We start from the raw sequence: 21,601 nt of genomic DNA, 5'->3' as shown, positions 1-21,601 counted from the left end.
GATACAGAAGACAGAGGCGACTGAACGAATAACATCTGCACTCACGAGCTCACGAGGTCTGTCCCATCACTACACAGGTTCAGTTCTCTTTACAACACAGCAAAACAACTCAGACTGTCGCCCCTGCGTAGTGCTTTGATCATGTGAGATTGTTAGACAAAGGGATCTTTACTATATAAACGTTTACAAACACAACATTGTATAATTGGTACAAAGTTTATTTTACCCACATTGTCAGAGTGCTAACAGAACGGTTATCATGAGGAGTTGCTTACGCAGGTGATGGTGGCTTTCTGCAGGTTCCTGGTGATTGGCTCAGAGCGACAGGAAGAGGAGGAGCTACTATACTAGACACGATCACAAACTTGGTTTTAGATATTTTTCCTCATAATCAATTGTGTTGCCAACTTATATTTTCTAAGAAGAAAGCTTGTCCTAAGTGCATGATGTATGATGAAGGCAGCCTATCTGGAAGAAAATATATATTTGATCATTGTCATTGTTATTATTAGTGTTGTTGTTGTTGTCACTGTTTTTCTCCTGCAGCTCTTTGAACGTGTCCCCTTGTTCACTCTGCACACATTTGATTAGGCAGTGTCAAACGGCACAGGTAGGGGGCGCTACTTCTCAATGAAGGTTAGCTCAGTGAAGTTTAGCTCCATCTGCACAGCAGTGACATGTGCATAATAATACACTTATTGATGCACGTATTAATAATAATAATGTAATATATATGGAAAAAATCGATACATTATATATATATATTGATTGGTTCATACATAAACATGAAATACACATACACACACACACAAACATATATATGTGTGTGTGTGTGTGTATTTCATATATATATATATATATATATATATATATATATATATATATATATATATATATATATGTGTGTGTGTGTGTGTGTGTGGGTGTGTGTGGGTGTGTGTGTGTGTGTGTGTCCTTTGCAAGTGACTGCTTCCTGGAGGTCAGCTCCTACTGACACACTTTCTTGCTCCATAGAGACATACTACGGCTAATGGGGGAGTAGACCAAACCACTGTGAGGCTTACAAAGGGGGTGCAATCTTTCTAGCCCCCCAAACAACTTTGTTTGCATCTCTAATTAGCATAATTAAGTTATTTCAATGTATTATAGCTCTTGTATATCTTTTTCCTGTGGGGGACGACGACATCATTTTCACTTATACTCACAGGGACCTGCCGTTCTGTGTCATCCCACCCATCCTATGTCAGATCTCTTAATGATTAGCACACCCAAACTAGCCTTGTAAGAGTTAGCATTGTGACAGTATGATAAGGCTGGTCTCAGGTCAGTGTCCCCGGACATCCACTACTGATCTCAGGTTAGTGCTCTAGCACATTCACTGCCATCCAGAGACAGTATGTCTATGCTCACACGTAATCTGCTGCAATCTTACTCAACAATAGCTCTCCATCCCCACCTACTGTCAGTGTGTTGCATAGCAGAAAAATGTCTTATTAGGTGAATTAATATTGCGGGAATCTGCTTGAGTGTAGCATGCACTGGCTTCTAAAGAAACCACAGTGTCAAAATACTGGATAGTGTGTTTGCTTGCATGAGAGAACCGCAAATACAGTCCCACATCTGAATAAATAAAAATGAGAATTTCACAGTTCCTGTCACAACATTTGAACAAACCTAATGTGAGAACCGTTCTGAAGGCCTTTAACAGTGCTTCCTGTTTAACATCCTCATCTCTGATATTCATCTTTTGACCAGAATGTGGAAGCTGCTCTGTCAGCAGTAGCATTATTGTAACATAATTATAACATTATTGTAACATAATTATAACATTATTGTAACATAATTGTAACACTAAAGGATTCCAGCCTCCTCTGGTTGAGTGGCATTGTGCCCTCTTCAGTTTCATGTGAAAGAGTACAAAGAGTAGCACACACTACACACACACACTCATGATTACACAAACACACACACATTCACACACACACATATACACCTCTCACATATGACTCTTATGTTAATATTCATCCCAAGCAGTGGTAGCTCTTTGTTTTGTAAAATGGCGTCTACTGCATTTATGGACCTGCACACCCACAGTGTTCACTCCACACAGCATTCACCCCAGTGTTCACCCCACACAACGCATGTGTGTACACTCTTAGTGTTTGCAGGTATGGAAACCTTAAGATTTCACTCCCACACACAGTGTTTTAGAATGGAGTCTTTATTAAATACATCGCTCAGCTATAGCCAAATAGGGCACACATCCGGAAACACTGAAGTATGAATTTAATCAAAAAAACCACACACTGCTGCAAAGATCACACGACGCTTGAAAACACCACTAACCATGACATTCAGCACCCAAACAGAACGCATCAACATCACAAGGTGAAAACGACAACGAAGCCCGTGTGCACAGACGACACGCGCGTGGCCTGGTCACATCAACATCAGCTATGCTGTACACTGAGGTGTTACACTGAAGGAGTGTTGTGCAGTGCTTCTACAAAACACAAACATCAAGCTTGATTCTCCTGTTCTGATTGGTCAAAAGAGCATGAAGCCTGGGGCAGAGTAGAGGCAGGGAGCCTGGCTGGGTGTAGCTGGGTGGAGTCAGGGAGCCTGACAAGGTGTAGATGGGTGGAGTCAGGGCACCTGACAAGGTGTAGATGGGTGGAGTCAGTGAGGCTGGCTGGGTGTAGATGGGCGGAGTCAGAGAGCCTGGCTGGGTGTAGATGGGTGGAGTCAGTGAGGCTGGCTGGGTGTAGATGGGCGGAGTCAGAGAGCCTGGCTGGGTGTAGATGGGTGGAGTCAGAGAGCCTGGCTGGGTGTAGATGTGTGGAGTCAGGGAGCCTGGCTGGGTGTAGATGGGTGGAGTCAGGGAGCCTGGCTGGGTGTAGATGGGTGGAGTCAGGGAGCCTGGCTGGGTGTAGATGGGTTGAGTCAGGGAGCCTGGCTGGGTGTAGATGGGTGGAGTCAGGGAACCTGGCTGGGTGAAGATGGGTGGAGTCAGTAAGGCTGGCTGGGTGTAGGTGGGTGGAGTCAGGGAGCCTGGCTGGGTGTAGATGGGTGGAGTCAGAGAGCCTGGCTGGGTGTAGATGGGTGGAGTCAGGGAACCTGGCTGGGTGTAGATGGGTGGAGTCAGGGAACCTGGCTGGGTGTAGATGGGCGGAGTCAGAGAGCCTGGCTGGGTGTAGGTGGGTGGAGTCAGGGAGCCTGGCTGGGTGTAGATGGGTTGAGTCAGGGAGCCTGGCTCAAGTCATCACATTCCCTGCTTCTAGTGCTTTAACAACATGGAGCTGGCAGTGGCCTCTCCACACCTGCTCTCCACACCTGCTCTCCACAGGCCAAACTCGTCTTTACTACCTCACAGCCTCTTACTGCTGTGATGTCAAGTTTACAGTGTTTGGCATCATTTGCCTTGTGCTTGACAGTGCAGAGGAACATTAACTTGTAACATCTGGCTCTTCCACCAGTTTAAAAGTGCATTTAATGTGATGTTTCTACCCTGAAAAAGTACATCTAGGTTGCAGGAGGAAGAGATTATGTGTAAAAAACTGGTCACTCAGGTACTGACTCTACACTTCCTGCTGTAACTTGTAAGACTAGATCAGGTCTGTAAACATCCATTATGTACATTAGCTTGGGTCTTAATCGAGAGGTTCTGATCATTCAGGTATTATGTACATTAGTTTGGGTCTGAATCGAGAGGTTCTGATCATTCAGGTATTATATTGGATCGAGAGATTCTGCAGGACGCACTTCTACAGAGCTGGTGTTGATAGGAATGTGCAGTATTTTAGTATTCACCTCAATTACCACCCTACCACCCTTCACTAATTACACCTCTCTCTGTATATCAACCCCTCCTCCCCCCATTTATCACCCCTCCTGTCCTCAGCGCCCAGGGCTGAAGATGTAGTCCAGTGCTTGTCGTTCAGCAGCTGCAACGTTCGGATGCCACAGATCCACCATGAAGACCACCCTGGGCCCGTCTTCAGAAGAGCCTTGGGTCACACACACACACACACACGCACACACACACAAGCAATTAGAAACACACAAATGCACACAAGTTATTAGAAAGGTTCTACACTTCATGATTAAGTGAATTAAAATATTTCCTCTCTATTCTTCCTTCCACCCCTGCTTCTGCCCCTGTTTCACCCCTGCTTCTGCCCCCGTTCCACCCCTGCTTCTGCCCCCGCTCCACCCCTGCTTCTGCCCCCGTTTCACCTCTGCTTCTGCCCCCGTTCCACCCCTGCTTCTGCCCCCGTTTCACCCCTGCTTCTGCCCCTGTTTCACCCCTGCTTCTGCCCCCATTCCACCCCTGCTTCTGCCCCCGCTCCACCCCTGCTTCTGCCCCCGTTTCACCTCTGCTTCTGCCTCCGTTCCACCCCTGCTTCTGCCCCCGTTTCACCCCTGCTTCTGCCCCTGTTCCACCCCTGCTTCTGCCCCCGTTCCACCCCTGCTTCTGCCCCCGTTTCACCCCTGCTTCTGCCCCCGTTCCACCCCTGCTTCTGCCCCCGCTCCACCCCTGCTTCTGCCCCCGTTTCACCTCTGCTTCTGCCCCCGCTCCACCCCTGCTTCTGCCCCCGTTTCACCCCTGCTTCTGCCCCCGTTTCACCCCTGCTTCTGCCCCTGTTCCACCCCTGCTTCTGCCCCGTTCCACCCCTGCTTCTGCCCCCGTTTCACCTCTGCTTCTGCCCCCGCTCCACCCCTGCTTCTGCCCCCGTTTCACCCCTGCTTCTGCCCCCGTTTCACCCCTGCTTCTGCCCCTGTTCCACCCCTGCTTCTGCCCCCGTTCCACCCCTGCTTCTGCCCCCGTTTCACCCCTGCTTCTGCCCCCGTTCCACCCCTGCTCCTGCCCCCGTTCCACCCCTGCTTCTGCCCCCGTTCCACCCCTGCTCCTGCCCCCGTTCCACCCCTGCTTCTGCCCCCGTTCCACCCCTGCTTCTGCCCCCGTTCCACCCCTGCTTCTGCCCCCGTTCCACCCCTGCTTCTGCCCCTGTTCCACCCCTGCTTCTGCCCCCGTTCCACCCCTGCTTCTGCCCCCGTTCCACCCCTGCTTCTGCCCCCGTTCCACCCCTGCTTCTGCCCCCGTTTCACCCCTGCTTCTGCCCCCGTTCCACCCCTGCTTCTGCCCCCGTTCCACCCCTGCTTCTGCCCCCGTTCCACCCCTGCTTCTGCCCCCGTTTCACCCCTGCTTCTGCCCCTGTTCCACCCCTGCTTCTGCCCCCGTTCCACCCCTGCTCCTGCCCCCGTTCCACCCCTGCTCCTGCCCCCGTTCCACCCCTGTTTCTGCCCCCGTTCCACCCCTGCTTCTGCCCCCGTTCCACCCCTGCTTCTGCCCCCGTTCCACCCCTGCTCCTGCCCCCGTTCCACCCCTGCTTCTGCCCCCGTTCCACCCCTGCTTCTGCCCCCGTTCCACCCCTGCTTCTGCCCCCGTTCCACCCCTGCTTCTGCCCCCGTTCTGCACCTCCCTCACCATCATGAAAGGCTGTGTGTAGAAACGAGTCATCAAACAGCAGGCAGCTTCCCTCTGACCAGCACTGTGGTTCTCCACCAACCACCAACTCACAGTTAGAGGGCACCTTTAGACCTGTGTGCAACACACACACATTTACACGCACAGGTACACATTACATACATACATTATGATTATATATATTTAAACACATGCACATTCTCAAATTATACAAAACATACACAGACTCAAATTATACTGTATATACACACAATAAGTATGCACATTTACACACGCGCGCGTGCACGGTCTGGCCTACACACACACAGACTGTAAATACATAAAGACACAAATACACTGACGTACCCATTCGAGTCCTGCACATATCCAGCATCCCACATATGGCATGAAAACGCAAAAAAATGTAAACACACACAGACATGTACACACACACACAGGCATAGCATAACACACAAACACACATTTATAGATTCGCACTGGAATTTAAAACTTGCAAGCAGCATAAAGGACTAAAAGCACATATACTAAGAAAACTCTCGAATACACACATGCCCAAAACATACACCCAAAAACCAATACCCCTAAAACATACACCCAAAAACAAATACCCCTAAAACATACACCCAAAAACAAATACCCCTAAAGCATACACCTCAAAAACAAACACCACAAAAACATGCAGCATCAAAACAAACACCACAAAAACACAGATCCAACACAGAAGTAGGTCAGACGTATGAGGGACCAAACCCCGGCAGTGAGACAGTACCCTGCACACCCACCAGGCCCCCCGCTGAACTCTTACCAAGGTGGCACCTCAGCCGCACATTGGTGGGCCCATAGTGCTCAGCGATGGTGGCTCCTGGGCCCAGCACAGAGAAGCACGCGTTCCCAAACACATTGTTGGCGATGAAGGTCCGCAGCTGGCCCAGAACCCTCCAGGCCCGTGGACAGCGGCGAGCGTTCAGGGCCATTGGGGTGCCCTGGTTCACCAGGTAGAAGGTCCACCAGCGTCCCCGGGGTGTACCGTTGGCCTTCCAGCCCGGCGGGAGGGGACTGCTGTTGCGTGCGGGCGGCGAGCGGTACACACACTCAAACTCTGCCAGCAGGGCGGCGACGCTGCGCTCCAGGAGCTCCACGTCGTGCTTCTGTGCCTCCCGCGAGAAGAAGGGCGCCGAGGGCAGGTCTGGCAGGAAGAACACCTCGGCCTTCTGAATGGACGGGCGGCCGCGGGGTGGCGAGCGGCCCTGCCCGCGTACGCCCTTGTGCACGCGGCCCATACCCGCCCAGGTGTAGCGCTTGGCGTACTCCTGTAGACTGTGGTAGAGCCGCCGGTTCAGGCCCTCGCCCGGCTGGCTGAAACGATCGGCCGACTGGCAGTAGGCGAAGCCGTTCAGCTCCTCCCCACCGGCCCTACCTCCGCCCCCGGCTACGCCCCCCACCTGGCAGAGTTTGGATGCGGCCGATCGGCTGGAGAGGTCAGGGGCGAGTCCTCCGGTCTGCAGGGCGGAGCCGCGGGGCTCATGGGTGTAGCCGCCGTGCAGGGAGGTGGCGCTCTGCTCACAGCCCATACGGTAGCAGTACCAGATGAAGAGCAGAGCGAGACATAGTGCCGTGCCCACGGCCCCACACTCACACTCACGCACAGACTGCATACCCCCGGCAACCCACTCCCTCATCCGCTCCAGAGACCACTCCATCACACACATTCACACACGCACACACACCCCACTAACACGCAGGTGCACTCAGGGACAGGTGTGTGTCTATCAGACACATGGGTCAGACAGAAGTGACGACACTCTGCACCAGCTGGACTGGTCTTGCTGCTCACACCCTGTGTGCTGGGGGGGCATTTCTGACGTGTGTGTGTGTGTGTGTGTGTGTCTCAGCGCTGCAGAGGAAGGGAGCCACTCTGAGGTGTGTGTGGAGACGGGCTCCGTGTGCTCATCGCCCGGGGGATTCAGCTGTGGCTCTCTCCTTCGCTTGACTCACAGCCACAGACAGCGAACTCTGCAGGGCACCTGCGGGAAAAGCAAACATTTCACAGAGTGACAGAAAAAGAGAGAAGATCCAGACTGCGGTGAACACACACACACACACACACACGTTAGCACACACTCACCCACATACACACTCACTTATACACACCTGCATCACTCTGACAACTCGGTTCATCCTGCACGATCGTTTCTGCGTACCACCCCCACACACAGACTCATGCTAATTCTACACCCCGCTCTCTCTCTACACACACACACACACACACACGCACACACACCTTCTCTACTAGGCAAAGACCACAGAGAATACAGGCAAAGCATTTGAGGTTCGTTTTTTGTACACACCTCCGCACTGCACGGTTAAAAAGCATATGACTCATGAGAGAAGTGAAGCAATTCAGACAACTCAGCGTGCAGTGCGCGCGCACAACCTAACCAATTTACATCCGCGCGCTCACCACACTTGCCATCCAGTGTCAAATGTAAGTACTGCAGTGACACACCTGCGCGAGGCGCCGGAGTACACACCCGCCACGCGTCTTGCTTACACACAAGCATCACTACTGCTGAGCCCCGACCAAACACATTGACTGTATAAGCGTTAACCAGCATACCACTACACGCGACCGTGCAGGATTCACTCCTGAGTCACTAGACGTCACAAAAATATCACTTTATTAGACACAAGAATTATGCAAGTTACCCCATCTTACATAAAAAAACACGATCGAGGTTACGTTCAAACCCTCACGCGGTATTATATCGCATCGAAGCATAGTCTTCCTCAGTGTCTCCAGCGCGCGATCACGATAGTCTAACCTCAAATCTCTCGCTCAACTGCCCCCTTCCTCCCTCTCTTCCATCCATGACACATCTCTCTTTCCCCCTCCCTCCCTCTCTCTCTCTCTCTCTCTCTCTCTCTCTCTCTCTCTCTCTTTGTCTCTTTCTCAAATATTTCAGTCATCGCTTTTTTGTGTACAAAACAGTCATTCGTCGTCCATTATGAGAGCGACTCCGACAGCTTCTCCGCAATTCTCCATCTCGTCACTCAACACATATTGAAACGTTTAACAACTCACCAGTATTTCCATGCAGTTACGATAATATCAACACAAGGCAAAAGCGCGAAATAATAAACCGACTACTAATAATAACACCAACAATAATAATAATAATTTCTAATTACTCAGATCACCGGCAGCTATGCAAACACCCACCTGCACTGCCCACGCCAGTGGTTGAAACCTCACCTACCCAGTGTAAACACCGCAGTGCAACAGAAACTACCCATTATTTAGGATTTAAGCGTCAGACTGACTTACCCACATAGGCCAGAGTAACAGGCTACTCACGTTAGCTTATTTAATTACTAGTCCGTTTGTGCACGTCAGTCTTTAAAGGTTAGTAATAAAGGAATGCCAAAAGCATAATATGAAGATTCCGACATCGAAATCAGACGCACTGGATGCTGAGTGATTTCTTACTAAATAACTGCAATTACCGTCATGCACTGCGAGAAGAAGTCCTTTTTGTCTCTGATACCTGAAGATGAAATGACCACAAAAGAACCTTCTAAACGTCGAGGTGTGTTCACGTGGCGACGTGCTGATATGTTTAAATTGTTGTCTTTACACTGTTTGTTACTTTAGCTTGACATGGAAGACCTGACATTTCACCAGCATGGGTAACAGCCTGTAATCTACATGCAAATTAACTAAAAGCGATCAACTATAATTGTCTAATCATTTAACAGGACCATTGGTGCAGTGCTCGGTCATCAGCGCGTAGTATAATAAATTAATAACAAAACTTGCATTTTACCTTTAGATAAACCACACGACTATCGTTTCCTGTTGTGAATTGCGTCTGGTTTAGGGAACGCTCCACAAAGCCCCGCCTCCTTCTTCCCGCGAGGCCGCGCGACAGTAACGGCGCGTGCTTAGAACAGTTGCGCGTTGGTCTTCTGCTCTGGTGTTCCATAAGTGAAACGTCAGATTAGAAATCTGCACACAGGTTGTTGTTCGAGTTGTGTAAAATCGAACAAAAAGACAACAAGCTTTACAGATTAACAAGACAGAGGCGACGGTGGTAAAGAAAATCTGGAGAGGAATCAGGACTCAAAGTGGGGACACGTCTTCCTCTGGACACCACAAAAACAACATAAACATTTAGCAGTAATTTATGAAATACGTAAACATAAAGCGAAGAATGTCCATCATAGTTTTCTATATGTTCTGGTCGTGGTTCGCAGGGTGTAGGTATGACCAGGGCGATGGAGGTGGGGTGAAGGAGTTACAGCAGGTGGGCATCAGGGCTGTTGGGATGCTCCATAGCAGCTGAGACAGGTAGAGACTCAGCGTGAACAGATGAGATACATCACAATCCTGAGGGGACCCACCTGAGTGGGTGTAAACAGTGTTTGAAATTGTATCATTTACTCTCACCAGCCTCCCTGGTGGCTTGTGAGTCCTTATTCTTAACTAGCTGATGACTGATAGTGGATTTGGGATTGAAAAGGGATTTTACTGGCCAAAAGATAATGGCAGCATCATGTCAAAATCTGACGAGAAATCAGCAACGAGCAGCTTTCAGATGTTTATGTCCTGGAGATTTTGATCACACTCGTGCCTGCCTAATATACTACAGTTGATCTAGTTTGTTGGTGATGCAAATGTTTGAACACTTCTGTCAAAAATGCTCATTATCAGGTAAAAAAGATCCACCGAAGAAAATAACTAAACAAACGAAACGGTTTTAGTTTCGATCGGGTTCGTTCGATCCCCCCCCCCCCTACACACATGCCCCTCAAGATAGGTAGGCTATTCAATTAATGACTTGTTAATCTCCTGTGAATATACATACGAACAAATAAGGACAGCAACAACAGACTCACAACAAACCTATAACAGTGTAGCCAACTCTTACGCAATGAGCGTGAGACACACGCATTTGACTGTCTCCACACGCTCACACGCCACACATCCGATTTCTCACGCTGAAAAAAATCTAGTTTATTTACCTCTGATCCACATCTATGATTCAATGAGTTACTAGTTCGCTCTGGCGCCAACCACTGGCGATCGATCGCTTTAGGCGCAGCATAGAGGAAACATATAAGACATAACACCCCCCCCCCCCCCCCCGTCAACGATTGACACCCCCCCCCGCCCCCAAATCAAATCTCACTCCTAGTGATTTTGAAAAGTTGGCAACCTTGCTTATAATGAACAAAATATGTGTAAATTAAAAGGTTTGAAGTGTGCTCGTGTATTTAGGGGGCATTGAGAGTAGAGAGCCAAATGAAGTCCACTTTTGGGGGAAAAAGATCCCCCCATCACAACGCTGGCTACGGGCCTGCCCATGCCAGAAGGAGTCATGTTAAGTAACCTGTCCATGACTCTACAAATGTTTCTTTGTGCAGTTTCTGGTCCTTGTCAAAGTAGACCACAGAGACGCAGGCGTGGCAGTCCTCTTCACAGCTAGTTTCTCTCTTAGCTGGTGAGCCCTCTGTTAGATGAAAACAGCAATTATCGTGAGGGTTATTCCTACAGTCCATTTTAATGTTACTAACCATAATATAATGCAATGTTTGGACAAGAAAATAAAAATTATGTTTACTTGTCGTTTGATTGGATAGCATTGCTGGTAATGTGACAGGAACTCTCTGTAATAAGGAGTAGCCTACTTGTTACTTTAGAATGACAGTTAACAAATCTCTGCGGTTAGCGTCACGTGACACGTGAAACTGAAAGACGAACAAAGCAACCAAAAGTTCACATGTTTTTCTTCATTTGAGTAATCTGAATCTTAATCTGCAATAAAAACGATTCATTATGAAGCAAAGCATCTGCCAACGCACCTAACTATACAAAATACGCCCATCAGCGCAGCAGAAAAAGATTCTACACGACGTTAACAGTGCAGCAGAGGCAAATACTATCGCTATTTGTTGTGAGTTTTGACCAATTAACTTCTTATGTTTAAGCTACATAGACACATGGGATTGTGGCTAGAAGTGGGCTAATATAAGACTATGTAGTGTGTAATATGTAGAATAATTATATTTACGTTAAAATATTTTTTGCAGGAGATTTCAAATGATATCCCACTATGATAAAAGAACACTGTAGTTTAACGGAGTGTATGGTGAATACTGTATCTTGGAGGTGGGTCTTCTAACTTGGGCATGATTTGCAATGAGTTTGTGGATGTCCCTACTAGGAACATTCACAGAAGGGGGTTGGCTCTGTCTCAGCCGGGAGGTTACATGCGTTCTGGTAGCACAGCATTCTGCAGAAATGGCCGTGAAATGGCGCGTTTGCGTGTGTCTCGGTGTCGTCCTGATATGTATCATCATCATCATCATTATAATTGTCCGGACACGCGAGCAGGGCTGTTCTGACGGACGGTTCAAAAAAGCCGCGGTAGCTGCCGATTCAAAAATTTGTTCGGAGATCGGAAGGTAAGTGCTGAACTAGTTTAAGCTTCTAAAGGTCAATGTGTCTCGTTTTTCTCGTTTTCTACATCATGAAAATAGAAAGAATATCATTTGGTCTGTTTCAAACAAAAAACAAGATTATTTTGACAAATAGAGCCGCAAATTCTACAGTATAACCGCATAGCCGAGAACATCTAAACATCTGAAGAAACAGCCCACGCAGAGCGACTTAACGCTCCTGTTGTTCGGTGGGACGTATCAGAATCCTGTCAGGACAGGTTAAGCAAAGGAATCACACTACAGTTAACTCAAATGTTTGAGTGCAATCCGCTCCACGGCAGCCTGCTTTGCACTAAAGTCCTGAATAATAAAAACAGTTAGACCAGGACAGTTTGTCTTTAAAATATTCAGTCCGACAAGATCGACTTGTTTTTGTAATGTTACCTGACATGTTTTCTAAAATATGCAAAAAGACCCCTTCAGGTAGGTTTAAAGGGGACAATTTAGAATTTAATGTAGAGTATTTTTTTAAGAATAAACAGTGGATCTAAACTAAGTCACGTTGTGTGAGTGTTGCGTGAGATCACGTAGATGTATATTTGGGGAAGTATGTTTGAGTCACTACATTTCACTAGTGGTTTCACTGACGCTCGTTTTCTTTCAGGGATATTCTGCAATCTGGAGGCTCGGCGGTAGATGGCGCCATAGCAGCTCTGTTATGTACCTCGTTGATAAACCCGCAGAGCATGGGGCTTGGAGGAGGATCTATCTTCACTATAAAGGATATAAACGGTAAGATGCACAACAAGAATTACAATGACTGCACTGTACATCTTTATATAAATATTATACATATTATAGTTCAATTGTGACAGTTGACATTTTTCTTAGCTTAGTCACAGTACATGAGAAATTGAAAGAGAGAAATGTATTATAGTTTGTTATATGTCCAAAGATGTTTCTTTTTAACGTAATTTAGCTGATTTTTAGGTAATGTGAAAATCATCAGTTCCAGGGAGACTGTTCCCTCTACAGTCAAACCAAACCTGCTGTCAGAGTGTCACAACAAAGGTAAATCACCCTGCAGGACACACACTCCAAGATCAGGAGTGCTCTGTAAGCTCACTCTGTGTTGTGTTTAGTGTTCAGTGTACATGAGAGCGCACAAGCATAGGGAGATGCTGAAACTCACAGGTGGTTACAGAGGATCTGCAACTGAGCAGAGAAAAGAATGTGCCAGTATGCAGATGTCAGTGTTGGGGTTTAATGGGTGGAGAATCCCTCCTACAGCTACTGTGAGGTTTAATGGGTGGAGCCTCTCTCCTATAGCTATTGTGAGGTTTAATGGGTGGAGCCTCTCTCCTATAGCTATTGTGAGGTTTAATGGGTGGAGCCTCTCTCCTATAGCTATTGTGGGGTTTAATGGGTGGAGCCTCTCTCCTACAGCTACTGTGGGGTCTAATGGGTGGAGCCTCTCTCCTATAGCTATTGTGGGGTTTAATGGGTGGAGCCTCTCTCCTACAGCTACTGTGGGGTCTAATGGGTGGAGCTTCCCTCCTACAGCTACTGCCTTTGAATCTATCACAAGGTGTTCAGTTGGGACAATGTCAGGGGTTAGTGGTGGTCAGGTGTTCAGTTGGGACAATGTCAGAGGTTAGTGGTGGTCAGGTGTTCAGTTGGGACAATGTCAGGGTTTAGTGGTGGTCAGATGTTCAGTTGGGACAATGTCAGGGGTTAGTGGTGGTCAGATGTTCAGTTGGGACAATGTCAGGGGTTAGTGGGGTTAGTTCAATAACTTCGCTTCAGTGGAATGTTCCTCGAACAGTTCCTTAGGTCCTGGACAGTTAAAGTATGCTCTGATATTAAGGTTTCTGACTGTAGGTATTAATAGTGCTAGTGTGGCCAGCCATTACAGGACGCCTTATTGGACTGTATGTTTGTGCCCTGTGTGATGAGTCATGTTGTATAAATCACACCTACATGAATTAATGGAAGGGGATGGCGAGCTTGTTTGGTCACAGAGCTAACAATTACTAACAACTGACTAACAATTACTAACAACTGCCTAACAATTACTTTGAGTTTAAAATTACTGTCCAAAAATGCCCAGAAAGCTCACATTCTGTCTCTCTACATCTCATCTTCTTTTCTTCATTCTCTCTTTCTCTCCCTCTCTCTCTCTTTCTCTCTCTCTCTCTCATGCTCTCACTCTCACTCTTTCTCTCTTTCTCCCCCCCGGCTCAGATGGTAACGGTAGTCAGTGGATCGGTGTCCCTGGTGAGATCCGTGGGTATGAACATGTTCACAAGTTGTATGGCCGCCTGCCCTGGGCTGACCTGTTTCAACCCACCATCAAGCTAGCCAGAGAAGGTGTTCCCATCTCCAGTGTTCTCAAACGCTATCTCAACTTAACCAACAATTCACCATTACTGAGGTGCTACCCCCTACGAGTACACTGTCACTCACATATATACACACAAGTATCAGTGTACACACCTGCACACAAACCCACAGGCATTTACTCAGCAACACACACCTCCAAGTCTAATACATGTGGAGTATGATATAGAGGACAGATATTTCTCAAACGTTACCATGTTTACACTCATTACATAAATATGTTGAAAATGTACTATGTTCTATTGCTGCTCCCTCTTCATATAGTGTTCATGTAGTTCATATAGAGAGTTCATATAGTTCAGAGTTCATATAGTTCACATAGTTCATAATAATGTTCATATAGAGTTCATATAGTTCATATAGTGTTCATATAGTTCATATGGAGAGTTCATATACTGTAGTTCCTATAGAGAATTCATATAGATTGTTCATATAGAGAATTCACAGTAGAGAGTTGTGCATCATTTTCCAGTATGTACTGTAAGTGTGTATGCTGTGATATTTCAGTGCATTTCAGCATAAACTCAAGAGCCATAAACACTTGATTGTGGTTCCCTGCTCTTTACAGTAGACCTGATCAAAAGAGATTATAGAAAACCTTTGAAATTATGCTGTTAATAAGACTGTAAGACTATAAAAAGTACTGTGACTATAGGACTGTAAGACTATAAGCAGATAATAGTACTGTAATAATGAAAGCAGTACTGTGATATATATGACTATATATACTGTACAGTATATACATATAGTAAATACAAACCGGATTCCAAAAAAGTTGGCACACTAAACAAACTGTGAATAAAAACTAAATGCAATGATGTGGAGATGGCAAATATTAATATTTTATTTGTAATAGAACATAGATGAATGTAACATTTTAAAGCAAAAATATGTTGATTAAAAATTTCAGTGTCAACAAATCCCAAAAAAGTTGGGACAAGTAGCAATAAGTGGCTGGAAAAAGGAAATAGAGCATATAACGAACAGCTGGAAGACCAGTTAACACTAATTAGGTCAATTGACAACATGATTAAGTATAAAAAGAGCTTCTCAGAGTGTCAGTGTCTCTCTGAAGCCAAGATGATAAGAGGATCACCAATTCCACCATTGTTGCACAGAAAGATAGTTCAGCAATACCAGAATGGTGTTACCCAGCGTAAAATAGCAAAGACTTTGGGTGGAATTGGGTAGCAAAGACTTTTGATCACCATCAAAGATTCAGAGAATCTGGAACAATCACTGTGCGTAAGGGTCAAGGCCGTAAAACTCTACTGGATGCTCGTGATCTCCGGGCCCTTAAGAGTCACTACACCTCAAACAGGAATGCCACTGTCAAGGAAATAACAGAATGGGCTCAGGAATACTTCCAGAAAGCACCGTCAGTGAACACAATCCACCCTGCCATCCGCCGTTGCCAGCTGAAACTCTACAGTGCAAAGAGGAAGTCATTTCTAAGCAAGCTACACAAGCTCAGACGTTTGCACTGGGCCAGGGGTAATTTAAAATGGAGTGTGGCAAAATGGAAAACTGTTCTGTGGTCAGATGAGTCACAATTTGAAGTTCTTTATGGAACACTGGGATGCCATGTTATCAAGACCAGAGAGGACAAGGATAACCCAAGTTTTCATCAACGCTCCGTTCTGAAGCCTGCATCACTGATGGTATAGGATTGCATGAGTGCTTGTGGCATGGGCAGCTTGTATGTCTGGAAAGGCACCATTAATGCAGAGAACTATGTTCAGGTTCTAGAACAACATATGCTCCCATCTAGATGTAATCTCTTTCAGGGAAGACCCTGCATTTTTTAAAAAGATAATGCCAGACCACATTCTGCAGCAATTACAACATCATGGCTACGTAGGAGAAGGCTCCGGATACTTAAATGGCCAGCCTGCAGTCCAGATCTTTTACCTATAGAGAACATTTGGTGCATCATAAAGAGGACGATGTAACAAAGATGATTGAACAGTTAGAGGCCTGTATTAGACATGAATGGGAGAGCATTCCTATTTCTAAACTTGAGAAACTGGTCTCCTCTGTCCCCAGACGTCTGTTGAGTGTTGTAAGAAGAAGGGGGATGCCACACAGTGGTAAAAATGGCCTTGATTTGTTGACGCCATGAATTTTGAAACAACATATTTTTTCCTTAAAATTATACATTCTCTGACTTTAAACTTTTTATCTATGATTTGTGTTCTATTCAGAATAAAATATTAGATGCTGGCACCTCCACGTCATTGCATTCAGTTTTTATTCACAATTTAGTTTAGTGTCCTAACTTTTTTGGAATCCGGTTTGTACCACATGAGAGTCGCTCAAAGGGTTTAGAAGAACCACCTGAGCTGATAAGCTCTATCATCATCATGGCTCTCATCTAAGGTCTGCATGTGATATAGTGTAGTGATAAACACAGATGCAGGAAGGATGTCATATGTCTTCACTGCTGGGTGGACAGAGTTCACACACTGAAGATCTCTGTTAAGGTTTTATGTTTGTATGACACAATTCCCTTTTTCCAAAAAAAGCAAGTTGATAATGTCAGTAGAGTTCAGGTTATTGGGAGTTTTTGAGTTGTTGACTGTTTAGTCTAAGTAGTGGACTGTTTAGTATGAGTAGTATATTTTGATATATGAGTATATTTTCATCAGGCCTACTGTAAATGAGTAATTTATTCTACATCCAGGCATAGGACCCCTGATTAATGTTTGGACTTTCTAACTGAACTGAACTGGTCATTAAAAAGTTAGTTTTTAGTGACCCAGTTTCTGTTTTCTTGTGTCAGTTTTGCCACCAGGACATCTCCTCTGTGTCTCAGGCAGCTGTTCCTAAAACACCAGGACATCTCCTCTGTGTTTTCAGGCAGCTATTCCTAAAACACCAGGACATCTCCTCTGTGTCTCAGGCAGCTGTTTCTAAAACACCAGGACATCTCCTCTGTGTCTCAGGCGGCTGTTCCTAAAACACCAGGACATCTCCTCTGTGTCTCAGGCGGCTGTTCCTAAAACACCAGGACATCTCCTTTGTGTCTCAGGCGGCTGTTCCTAAAACACCAGGACATCTCCTTTGTGTTTTCAGGCAGCTGTTCCAGGATGCAGAGGGCAACCTGCTGAACGAGGGAGACATTGTGAAGTTCGAGAGACTGGCAGACACTCTGGAGAAGATAGCAAATAATGGATCAGAGGCCTTCTACACTGGAGACATATCCAGGGACCTCATTAATGATATCAAGGATGCAGGTGATGGCCGTTGGGCCATCACGGAGAAGGATCTACGTTTATTCAACGTGTCTGAGTCTCAGGCCTGGAATGTGTCTGTAGGGGACTACACCCTGTACTTCCCTCCTCCACCAGCAGGAGGCGTCACTCTCAGCTTCATCCTCAAAGTTATGCAAGGTTTGTTGTCATGTGTGTTTGTGTGTTGCATGTGTCATGTGTATTGCGTGTGTTGCTTGTTGCATGCGTGTGTTGCGTGTGTTCAGAGGTGTCAATTCCAGGTTCAGAAATTAAAAGTCCTCACCAGGATTTTGGATTTCCTGGATTGTGTTGATTCCATTAATTTTACCTGGATTGCACTAATTAGAAAATCTAGCAAGCTTGAGCAAAATCCTGGTGAAGACTTTTTCTTTCTGAACCTGGAATTGACACCTCTGCGTGTGATGTGTGTTATTTGTGTTGTTTGTGTTGCATGTGTTGTGTGTTGCTTGTGTTGTTTGTATTGCATGTGTTGTGTGTTGCTTGTGTTGTTTGTATTGCATGTGCTGTGTGTCTTTTGTGTTGTTTGTGTTGCTTGTGTTGTTCGTCTTGTTTGTGTTGCATGTGTAATGTTTCATGTGTTCTGTAGGTTATCACCTCAACTCTGCATCAGTGCAAGGAGAGCATCAGGTTCTCACCTATCATCGCTACATAGAGGCTTTTAAGTTTGCCAAAGGACTACTCAGCTACATGAAGGATCCTAAGTTTCACTCCCAGGCGGTAGGTCCTGCTGGAAGCTAACATAGCTGTTCTGCTAACACACCTTTTTATGCTAACATAGCTGTTGTGATAACATACCTTTTTATGCTAACATAGCTGTTCTGCTAACATACCTTTTTATGCTAACATAGCTGTTCTGCTAACATTAGGGTGACCAAATGTCTGTATTTCCCAGGACATGTCCATATTTCACGTCCTGTCTCGGGCGAATGGTCACCTTATCTAACATACCTTTTTATGCTAACATAGTTGTTCTGCTAACATACCTTTTTATGCTAACATCAATGAGCCTCCCAATAATGTCTATTATGTACAGTTAGCACTTAGTGTAGGGGCATTAGTGTGTGGGCAGAAACACAGGGGCATTAGTGTATGGGCAGAGACAGTGTTATCAGGGTAAATTTTATATAGTGGCATTAGTGTGTGCAGTGCCATAAGTGTGTGTGCGTGTGCGTGCGTGCGTGCGTGCGTGTGTGTGTGCGTGTGTGTGTATGGTTGTGTTTGTGTGTATGTTTGTGTTTGTGTGGTTGTGTTTGTGTGGTTGTGTTTGTGTGTATGCAGGTGTCTGGTGTGCTCCAGGAGGAGGTTGCTGAACGAATTAGATCACTGATCAGCAGTAACATGACCCATGAAGCTGCCTACTACAACATCACGCCGTACATGGACACACAGGGCACAAGTCACGTGTCTGTGCTGGCAGAGGACGGCATGGCGGTGGCTGTCACCAGCACCATCAACTCAGGGTGAGCCCAACCTGGCCTCACAGTCAGAGGCCCACTGCCCCTGCACAGCGTGTCAGGAAGTGTGTGTTTGTGTCAAGACAATACCAGGATACGCTTAGGGACAAGAGATGGAAAATAACTATTTTATATATTACCATGGTAGCTCCTACTGTCGGTCGTCCCCTATTGCCATTTTCACCCCAATCAGAATTAGTCCTCCGCATTACCCAATTGTGCTGTGAGAACACACACACACACACACACACACACACACACACACACACACTAGGGGACTGTGTGGTAAACACACATGCACAGAGCAGTGGGCAGCCCTAGCTCTTAAGCAGTTGGGGTTTAAGTGCCTTGCTCAAGGGCACTTCAGTCATGGCCTAGGACCTGGAAATAAAATCCATGACCCTCCAGTCCTAGTGTGTGTGTGTGTGCCTGTGTGTGTGTGTATGTGTGTGTGTGTGTGTGTGTGTGTGTGTGTGTGTGCACCACAGCCTCCTAGTGATCACTAGTGTGTGTGTGTGTGTACCACAGCCCCCTAGTGATCACTAGTGTGTGTGTGTGTGTGTGTGTGTGTGTGTGTGCACCACAGCCTCCTAGTGATCACTAGTGTGTGTGTGTGTGTACCACAGCCCCCTAGTGATCACTAGTGTGTGTGTGTGTGTGTGTGTGTGTGTGTGTGTGTGTATGTGTGTGTGTGTGTGTGTGTGTGTGTGTGTGTGTGTGTGTGTGTGTGTGTGTGTGTGTGTGTGTGTGTGTACCACAGCCCCCTAGTGATCACTAGTGTGTGTGTATGTGTGTGTTCTCACTACACAGATAAGTAAATGCAGAAGACAAATTTCAATTCGGGCGAAAATCACAATTGACAATATGGCACATTTACTAACTTTACTAACTTAACTCTTTCTATTCTAACAGATTTGGGTCCAAAGTGTTCTCTCCTAAAACAGGTGTCCTTCTTAACAATGAGCTCTTTGACTTCTGTAACAAAACAAGCCGGATACAGCCAGGTGAGCCCTCTCCTCTCTGGTCTTTTACAGTATGAGGTGTAGAGAAGTCAACATGAACATCAAGGAAAACTAAGAGACTGCTTAGTAGAAGTGCAAGTCCATAAGCTTTCTGTTAGGGTTCAGTGTGTGTGTGTGTGTGTGTGTGTGTGTGTGTGTGTGTGTGTGTGTGTGTGTGTGTGTGTGTGTGTAGGTGAGCGTCCACCCTCTTCCATGGCTCCAATGATCCTGTCCTCCACTAAAAACAATCACACTGTGATTATCGGAGGTTCGGGAGGCAAAACGATCACCACCGGCATGGCTATGGTGCGTCTCCTCAATGCCAGCGTACAGTACAATCGTAACAGTAACACCCCTGATACAGCCTACAGTACAATGTTAAAAATAACACAACAGCCTTCACAATAACACCCATAAAACACTCACTACAGCCTTAACATTCCCAATACAGCCACTACAGCACTCCCTTGAAAAACCTCAATGGGATATTTCCTGGTTAAATAAAGGTTAAGTAAATTAAATTACAGCCTTAATGATGAACACCCTTGATATAGCCAAGCCAGTACAATGTTAATTACCCCTCATTACCCCTCTAACACAGGGACAGGGATCAGACCCCTAAATACCCTGCACCAATCTGTCTGGAGTCCTACAGTGAGAAGATGTGTGTGAGGTGTTGTGTGTAATGTTCAGTCTTGACCTCCTCTGTCCTGATCAGGCGCTCATGAACTATCTGTGGTTTGGGAAGAGTCTGAAGGAGTCCATTACAGCACCCGTTGTGTATGTGGACTCCAATAACATGCTCAGGTTTGAGCCTGCCTTCAACAAGGTACTGCCACCAAGGCCAGACAGCATGATTCTCAGAACAGTACTGGGTCCTGTGACACAGAGGGCAGGGCAGTGTGTTGAACATGGAATGATTGGAACAGTTTTCATTTCATGTACTATGTACATAGATGTAAAATGTAAAGATGTATAGCAGTAAAAACAGAGTTTAGTCAGGAGCACTGGCTTTTCAGCAGGACTGAATTTCTATGCTGTCTGTGTGTTCTCCCTCTGCCAGGAGGTCATAAAGGATCTCCAAGAACTTGGACACTCTGTTAACAACTCCAGTTATGTTTTCTATAATGTTGTCAACGCTGTATCCAAGCGAGGAGACTGCATCGAAGCTTTTTCAGACACCCGGAAGAACGGCATACCGTCAGGCTACTGATCCAGATGGTCTACACTCCAGAGCCAATCCAGAACTGTAACAGATGTTAGAGTGAATTTCCCAAATATAGATCTTTCACAAAACTATGTTGCCTTGCTATCTGAATGACTAGAATAACTTTTAGAATAACTTTGATAAACATACTCCAGAAACATAAATCCTGGTTGAATTCTGCTCTGGAGTCCCCTTACCTTTCCTCTTACAGGTAACACTATTTCCAAAAATATCCCTGTGGCTACATGCTCACACGCGAGAGGTTTCCAGTGAGGGATCTTTGTTTTTGAGTCATCCTGTTAATATGTTCATAAGGGTGTGTGCTCATGCACAGCCTGAGGTGGCCCTGTGTTCAT

The 21,601-nt window shown here is 46.2% G+C and overlaps 2 protein-coding genes across 9 annotated transcripts; one reads left to right on the top strand and one right to left on the bottom strand.

The window, feature by feature from the left end:
* Nucleotides 1-3,257: 3,257 nt before the first annotated feature.
* Nucleotides 3,258-9,805, bottom strand: asphd2 (aspartate beta-hydroxylase domain containing 2). 7 transcript variants are annotated; one of them, XM_077003325.1, is made up of 5 exons: nt 9,313-9,397; nt 8,993-9,033; nt 6,294-7,512; nt 5,489-5,602; nt 3,258-4,007 (listed from the first exon to the last, which is right to left on the bottom strand). In XM_077003325.1, exons 3-5 carry the CDS (start codon nt 7,195-7,197, stop codon nt 3,898-3,900), a joined length of 1,128 nt encoding a protein of 375 aa, XP_076859440.1. In that variant the 5' UTR covers nt 7,198-7,512; nt 8,993-9,033; nt 9,313-9,397; the 3' UTR covers nt 3,258-3,897. The 7 variants fall into 7 exon arrangements, 6 of the variants coding, with proteins under 6 accessions (XP_076859440.1, XP_076859439.1, XP_076859445.1 ...); XM_077003324.1 differs by lacking the exon at nt 8,993-9,033 and having other exon boundaries at nt 9,313-9,628; XM_077003330.1 differs by lacking the exons at nt 8,993-9,033; nt 9,313-9,397 and adding an exon at nt 8,844-8,968.
* Nucleotides 9,806-11,238: 1,433 nt separating this feature from the next.
* On the top strand, nt 11,239-21,337 carry ggt5a (gamma-glutamyltransferase 5a). 2 transcript variants are annotated; one of them, XM_077003323.1, is made up of 11 exons: nt 11,239-11,442; nt 12,594-12,721; nt 12,920-13,000; nt 14,174-14,363; nt 17,405-17,721; nt 18,170-18,300; nt 18,862-19,043; nt 19,950-20,041; nt 20,232-20,344; nt 20,757-20,867; nt 21,102-21,337. In XM_077003323.1, exons 2-11 carry the CDS (start codon nt 12,676-12,678, stop codon nt 21,249-21,251), a joined length of 1,413 nt encoding a protein of 470 aa, XP_076859438.1. In that variant the 5' UTR covers nt 11,239-11,442; nt 12,594-12,675; the 3' UTR covers nt 21,252-21,337. The 2 variants fall into 2 exon arrangements, with proteins under 2 accessions (XP_076859438.1, XP_076859437.1); XM_077003322.1 differs by lacking the exon at nt 11,239-11,442 and adding an exon at nt 11,482-11,953.
* Nucleotides 21,338-21,601: the final 264 nt, after the last annotated feature.

The sequence above is a fragment of the Brachyhypopomus gauderio genome, chromosome 4 (assembly GCF_052324685.1).
Source record: "Brachyhypopomus gauderio isolate BG-103 chromosome 4, BGAUD_0.2, whole genome shotgun sequence".
Classification (NCBI taxonomy): Eukaryota; Metazoa; Chordata; class Actinopteri; order Gymnotiformes; family Hypopomidae; genus Brachyhypopomus; species Brachyhypopomus gauderio.
The sequence above is the reverse complement of the archived record's forward strand: the minus strand, read 5'-3'. Positions and strand labels throughout refer to the sequence as shown.

Excerpts from the sequence above, each read along its gene's own strand:
- asphd2 (XM_077003324.1), bottom strand. The coding sequence starts at position 7,197 with ATGTGTGTGATGGAGTGGTCTCTGGAGCGGATGAGGGAGTGGGTTGCC. Across the intron at positions 5,603-6,293 it reads GCGGCTGAGGTGCCACCTTG|GTCTAAAGGTGCCCTCTAAC; the intron begins GTAAGAGTTCAG and ends TGTTGCACACAG. Across the intron at positions 4,008-5,488 it reads ACACACAGCCTTTCATGATG|GCTCTTCTGAAGACGGGCCC; the intron begins GTGAGGGAGGTG and ends GTGTGACCCAAG.
- ggt5a (XM_077003322.1), top strand. The coding sequence starts at position 11,688 with ATGAGTTTGTGGATGTCCCTACTAGGAACATTCACAGAAGGGGGTTGG. Across the intron at positions 17,722-18,169 it reads CATCCTCAAAGTTATGCAAG|GTTATCACCTCAACTCTGCA; the intron begins GTTTGTTGTCAT and ends TGTGTTCTGTAG. Across the intron at positions 19,044-19,949 it reads ACCAGCACCATCAACTCAGG|ATTTGGGTCCAAAGTGTTCT; the intron begins GTGAGCCCAACC and ends CTATTCTAACAG.